At 43.0% G+C, this 7,583-nt stretch overlaps 1 protein-coding gene across 1 annotated transcript; it reads left to right on the forward strand.

Annotated features, from left to right (window-relative positions):
- The first annotated feature begins 371 nt into the window (after positions 1–371).
- LOC137561794 (E3 ubiquitin-protein ligase TRIM11-like) lies at positions 372–1,934 on the forward strand. Its single transcript, XM_068273152.1, has one exon. The coding sequence runs from the start codon at positions 372–374 to the stop codon at positions 1,932–1,934; it is 1,563 nt and encodes a 520-aa protein (XP_068129253.1).
- The last annotated feature ends 5,649 nt before the right edge of the window (positions 1,935–7,583 follow it).

A 7,583-nucleotide genomic window follows, 5' to 3' on the forward strand; every position in this document is an offset into this window, starting at 1 on the left:
TAAAGTTCCTCTCTCCTCTGTATTTCCTTCTTCATTGTTTTGATGAAGCAGAAGCTACTGAACCATCCTCCCCCCCCAGCCCCTTCCCCCAAGAACAGCCACAAGGTTGTGAACTGAGGGTGGAGGGAAGGTCTACCTTCCCCTCCTCCAACCTCCTCTTCCACCAGTCTTCCTCTGCCTGCTCTAACAGGAGAGTCAGCTTTGTTAAGCTGGTAGTTTAACGCCTGAGGGGTCCAGAAGTCTAAAGGTTCCATCAAAAAGCCTGAGACATCTTCTGCATGACACCAAGAGACAGCTTCAGACTCGCCCTGTGAAAGACAACTGACCACCATCTACCGTCCAGTGTGTGTGAGACGTCCAGGTCATCGATAATGTCTGATCGTCTGAGAGAGGAACTGTTATGTCCCATCTGCATGAGCATTTATACAGAACCTGTAATGCTGAGATGTGGACACAACTTTTGTCGGGCGTGTGTTACACGAGTCCTGGACACCCAGCAGAGGTCTCGAGGTTATTCCTGTCCTCAGTGCAGAGAGGGATTCGAGGAACGACCTGAGCTTCAGAAGAACAGAACTGTTGGCAATATTGTGAATGTCCTGTCCTATCAGCCCCAACCCAGCGAATGTGGAACCATGTGTACCTACTGCATCTTCTCTCCGGTACCTGCTGCGAAAATGTGTCTGCTGTGCGATGCATTTCTGTGCCATAACCACCTTAGAGCCCATAAAAAGTCACCAGAACACATCATTACGGATTCCACCTTACCTACAGAGAGAGGGATCTGCTCAGAGCACAGGGAGCCTCTCAAGTACTTTTGCACTGAGGACACTACATGTATCTGCCAGTCCTGTTTTTTGGTTGGAGACCACAAAGGACATGCAGTGGAGTTGCTGGACGAGGTGGTCAAGAACAGATTGAGAGGTGTTGGAAGGAGAGTCGCGACGATATTTGAAAACACGGAGCTAACATTCCAGAATCTTGCGGAACGCAAAATGAAAGCTCTGGAAATCGCAGATGGTCAAACCGAGAGAGTCCACGCCTTGTTCGGAGACCTCCGGACACGACTGGAAGACTTGGAGAAGAGTATCGAGAGTGAGTTGGCCAGGCGGGTGTCCGTATCATACGATGATGTCCTCCGGCGGGTGGGTCAGAAGAAGGACATGCTGGCCGCCGCTATGCGTAGGTTTGGAGACCTGTGTGACGTCGCTGATCCATTGAGTGCCTTACATGCGTCTGGCGCAGGTGGTGCTTGTGGAGACACGGAGGGATATGACGAGGAAACGGAGAGCCGTGATAATCTGCGTATAAACGGAGGTGACGTGTACTTTACTCACATATCACATATCGTGCATGCGGGTTTAACTGACGTAGTACGACAGGTGAATTCTTACTTCTACCTGATGGATCCCATAACTCTAACTCTGGATGTAAACACGGCCAGCCCGGACCTGTGTATATCACCTGACAGGAAGACCGCGTCCTGGTCACCTCAAGTCTCCTATCGCGCTCAGGCAGCGGAGCGGAGCAGAGGGCCTGCCCAGGTGTCAGCCAGCCGCTTGCTTACCTCTGGGCAGTGCCACTGGGACATGGATGTCAGGGGATCAGATAGCTGGAGCGTTGGCTTCTGTCCTTACAACAGAAACCGAAACCCGTGTCGTCAGCCAAAGACCGGAATGGATGCCAGTTCCTGGGCTTTGTACTGGTATGACGATCATTATACGGCCGCCCATGAGAGTCGAGCCATCCCCATACCTGACATTACCCCCAGCGGTAGGGTCAGGATCTATATCGATTACGATGCCGGACAGATCTCCTTTTATGACCTGTGTGATGATGGTCATGTCAAACACCTCCACACCTTCTCCACCCGCTTCACCGACATCCTCCAGCCCGTGTTCGGGGTGTTTCAGGGTTGTATAAAGATTCTTGGGTAGAGTCAGGAGATGAAAGTTCAATATTACTTTTTTATTTACGGTTTAATTTTATTTTATTTTTTAATTGGTAAGTGCTGAAATGTTATTTTTTAGATGAGATGAAAATTTGCCGCTGTGCCCCTGAATTTCAGCCTATGGGGAAGAAGTATGGCAGCTGCTGTTTCTACTGGAGCCGATGATCTCACAGGCGGGACCATGGCTCTGTTATTGGGCCAATCGCTGCACTCACTGAGTAGCCCAAAATGGAGGCATGGTCCCGCCCACAATACCATCAACTCCAGTAATAACACAAGTTGCCATACTTTCCCCCTCCTGTTTCTAGGGCTTACTTTGGGGGTAGGGCTTATATTTCAAAGGATACCTGAAGTGACATGTGACATGATGAAATAGACATGTGTATGTACAGTGCCTAGCACACAAACAACTATGCTGTGTTCCTTTTCTTCTTTCTCTGCCTGAAAGAGTTAAATATCAGGTATGTAAGTGGCTGACTCAGTCCTGACTCAAGACAGAAAGAGACTACAGTGTGACCTTCATTGATAAAACATTCAAACTATAAAACACTTTCCTAGCAGAAAATGGCTTCTGAGAGCAAGAAAGAGGTAAAAAGGGGAATTTCTTATCAGTGAGGGTCACACTGTAGTCACTTCCTGTCTGAGTCAGGACTGAGTCAGCCACTTACATACCTGATATTTAACTCTTTCAGGCAGAGAAAGAAAAAAAGGAACACAGCCTAGTTATTTGTGTGCTAGGCACTGTACATACACATGTCTACCTCATCATGTCACATGTCACCTCTGGTATCCTTTTAAGCATGGTTGAAATTCCTGCTAGGACTTGTTTTGGGAGAACCAGTAACTTCACCTTCTGATTTATGCTAAGAAGAATGTATGGTGCTTTTTCCATTTCTGTTTTATCGTTCATCAGGTACAGAACTAACAAAAATGTTCAATTGAAATTTGCCTTTTTAGAATAGAAGGAATTCACAATCATTCAGCTACACGTGAGCATGAGGAAGTTCCCATGATGCATCACTGCTGCTTAGTGACTGAATATGCAAATCATTCCTTCCTGTCATAAGATATTTGTTCACAGCCCCACAGTTGGTAGAACCTTACATCGCTCTCCACCAATCACAGCGACTTCAGCCGGTGGACACACCCCCAGTGACACCTCTGAGCCAGTTTATAAATCAAGCTTTTAGAGACTCAACTTTCTCTATCTTAAAAGCTAGGAACACACGTTGAGATTTTCTGTCAGATTTACTGTCAGATCGATTATTTCCGACAGGTCTGATCTGAATACCAATCAATATTCCATTCACTTCTATGAAAAATCGATCGGAAATCAGATTGGACCTGTCAGAAATAATCGATCTGACGGTAAATCTGACAGAAAACCTCATTGTGTGTTCCTAGCAGTACATACCTTTCTCAGTATTTATAAAGGTGTGCACATAGGTGTTCTGTTGATTTACTCTTGAAAAATGACACAAATAAGTTTAGAGGAAAACAATGAAAGCTGGATGTGGAGTGGTGAGAAGGCCGCTGCCCCCTGCTGCCTGGGCACAAACATAGCCAGCCACTCTGTGACAGATGTTGGAGGAGGAGCTAATGGCTGCTGCCCCTCCCCACATTTGTCTCTAAAGGGAGAGAACAGCTGGCACTTTTGTCTATAGGATATGGGGGCGGAGCCACACCTTCAACCAAAACCTGTAAGATCCGATCCTTGCAAGGCGGGGCTCACGTTCGGGCAGCCGGAAGCCGCGTTGTCCTGTGTCGTCTCGTCAGGGCCCAGGGGGTGGCGGTACAGCGAATGCTGGCTTCCCGTCACAATCAGCGGTTTATTCCCCGCACAGGGACATGAAGCTGCGTCGGCTAGGTGACCCTGGACATCGCATGCGGCTTCTAGGGCCGGCCGAAACAACGGAGAAAATCGTGATCAAAACACCACATTTGTGCAATCGATGTTAATCGCCGGTAACCACGCAATGCTAAATGCTCCCATTCAGTTGAATGGTAGCGTCTAGCCGACGACTCCCGAACGCTTGGCGGTAAACGTCCGTGTGAACCGGCTCTTAGTTTTAGGGGAACCTGGGAGGAGATGATAACGGAATGTTTTATTTATGTAGTTCATTGTAGATTTATTAGTTTTGGGGGTTATTTTAGTGTAAGATTTAAGGTAAAGGACGAGAGCGATTTAAAGACAAATGATGATGTCAGGATGTGGCTTGGCGCGCTGTTGTATTTGCACCTATAAAACGTGCAGGTGGGTGCGGAATACACAGCAAGTGGGGCAACATCCGAGGTTTTATTTTTGTTTACCCTTTTATCCAGCGTATACAATCGATATGTCATTAGTATGCAATCATGATTTATATCTGTAGAACCCATCCTAGTTGGCCACTAATGATCCAATCTTTTCCATCCCATTTTACCAAATCTATATAATATAAGGGTAATTTGAGTGTATATATTGAATGGATAGTTTAGGCAGTTCCCTTATATTACATAGAAATGGTAAGATTGGATGAAAAAGATTGGATCATTAGTGGCCACCATTAGGGTGTATACACACATTCAATTTTGATTGAAAAATCACCTACCAATTTTACCACCTCCATGTAGTAGGAGGGCCAACAGATTTTGAATACGATGAGCAGATTGTTTAGGTTAGCTCTCATACTACAGAGGTAAAATTGGCCAATCAAAATTGCATGCGTGTATGCACATCAGGATTGATAATATTACAAACTTCAGATCAAGTATGGGGAGCGATCTGTGCCTTTCCAGAAGCGTGTCCTTACTATCGGAATAGTTTTGTGAAAGGTTCCCTCGGGTTAGAATTAAGGGAAAGTTTGTTTTCAACAATCAGAGTGTATTTGTATAATGATGTGTAGAATGATCAGATTGTAATACAAAATGTAATAACAAAATATGTACAAAATAAACCAGTTGTGTTATTTTTTTTATCTATAAAACATTTGTGATTATTTATTTATATAGCACTGACATCTTCGGCAGCACATTACAGAGTACATAGTCATGTCACTGACTGCCCTCAGAGGAGCTCACACTCTAATCCTACCATAGTCATAGTCTAATGTCCTACCATATTATTATTATGTATTTATACAGCACTGACATCTTCTGCAGCACATTACAGAGTACATAGTCATGTCACTGACTGTCCTCAGGGGAGCTCACACTCTAATCCTACCATAGTCATAGTCTAATGTCCTACCATATTATTATTATGTATTTATATAGCACTGACATCTTCTGCAGCACATTACAGAGTACAGTCATGTCACTGACTGTCCTCAGAGGAGCTCACATTCTAATCCTACCATAGTCATAGTCTAATGTCCTACCATATTATTATTATTATGTATTTATATAGCACTGACATCTTCTGCAGCACATTACAGAGTACATAGTCATGTCACTGACTGTCCTCAGAGGAGCTCACACCCTAATCCTACCATAGTCATAGTCTAATGTCCTCCCATATTATTATTCTGTATTTATATAGCACTGACATCTCCTGCAGCACATTACAGAGTACATAGTCATGTCACTGACTGTCCTCAGAGGAGCTCACAATCTAATCCTACCATAGTCATAGTCTAATGTCCTACCATATTATTATTATGTATCTATAGAGCACTGACATCTCCTGCAGTACATTACAGAGTACATAGTCATGTCACTGACTGTCCTCAGAGGAGCTCACATTCTAATCCTACCATAGTCATAGTGTAATGTCCTACCATATTATTATTATGTATTTATATAGCACTGCCATCTTCTGCAGCACATTACAGAGTACATAGTCATGTCACTGACTGTCCTCAGAGGAGCTCACATTCTAATCCTACCATAGTCATAGTGTAATGTCCTACCATATTATTATTATGTATTTATATAGCACTGACATCTTCTGCAGCACATTACAGAGTACATAGTCATGTCACTGACTGTCCTCAGAGGAGCTCACTATCTAATCCTACCATAGTCATAGTCTAATGTCCTACCATATTATTATTATGTATTTATACAGCACTGACATCTTCTGCAGCACATTACAGAGTACATAGTCATGTCACTGACTGTCCTCAGAGGAGCTCACACTCTAATCCTACCATAGTCATAGTCTAATAACCTACCATATTATTATTATGTATTTATACAGCACTGACATCTTCTGCAGCACATTACAGAGTACATAGTCATGTCACTGACTGTCCTCAGAGGAGCTCACACTCTAATCCTACCATAGTCATAGTGTAATGTCCTACCATATTATTATTATGTATTTATATAGCACTGACATCTTCTGCAGCACATTACAGAGTACATAGTCATGTCACTGACTGTCCTCAGAGGAGCTCACTATCTAATCCTACCATAGTCATAGTCTAATGTCCTACCATATTATTATTATGTATTTATACAGCACTGACATCTTCTGCAGCACATTACAGAGTACATAGTCATGTCACTGACTGTCCTCAGAGCTCACTCTCTAATCCTACCATAGTCATAGTGTAATGTCCTACCATATTATTATTATGTATTTATATAGCACTGACATCTTCTGCAGCACATTACAGAGTACATAGTCATGTCACTGACTGTCCTCAGGAGCTCACAATCTAATCCTACCATAGTCATAGTCTAATGTACTACCATATTATTATTATGTATTTATATAACACTGGCACCTTCTGCAGCACATTACAGAGTACACAGTCATGTCACTGACTGTCCTCAGAGGAGCTCACAATCTAATCCTACCATAGTCATTGTCTAATGTCCTACCATATTATTATTATGTATTTATATAGCACTGACATCTCCTGCAGCACATTACAGAGTACATAGTCATATCAGTGACTGTCCTCAGAGGAGCTCACACTCTAATCCTACCATAGTCATAGTCTAATGTCCTACTATATTATTATTATGTATTTATATAGCACGGACATCTGCTGCAGCACATTACAGAGTACATAGTCATGTCACTGGCTGTCCTCAGAGGAGCTCACACTCTAATCCTACCATAGTCATAGTCTAATAACCTACCATATTATTATTATGTATTTATACAGCACTGACATCTTCTGCAGCACATTACAGAGTACATAGTCATGTCACTGACTGTCCTCAGAGGAGCTCACACCCTAATCCTACCATAGTCATAGTCTAATGTCCTCCCATATTATTATTCTGTATTTATATAGCACTGACATCTCCTGCAGCACATTACAGAGTACATAGTCATGTCACTGACTGTCCTCAGAGGACCTCACACTCTAATCCTACTATAGTCATAGTCTAATGTCCTACCATATTATTATTATGTATTTATATAGCACTGACATCTTCTGCAGCACATTACAGAGTACATAGTCATGTCACTGACTGTCCTCAGAGGAGCTCACATTCTAATCCTACCATAGTCATAGTGTAATGTCCTACCATATTATTATTATGTATTTATATAGCACTGACATCTTCTGCAGCACATTACAGAGTACATAGTCATGTCACTGACTGTCCTCAGAGGAGCTCACTATCTAATCCTACCATAGTCATAGTCTAATGTCCTACCATATTATTATTATGTATTTATACAGCACTGACA

The sequence above is a fragment of the Hyperolius riggenbachi genome, chromosome 3 (assembly GCF_040937935.1).
Source record: "Hyperolius riggenbachi isolate aHypRig1 chromosome 3, aHypRig1.pri, whole genome shotgun sequence".
In the NCBI taxonomy this organism is placed as follows: Eukaryota; Metazoa; Chordata; class Amphibia; order Anura; family Hyperoliidae; genus Hyperolius; species Hyperolius riggenbachi.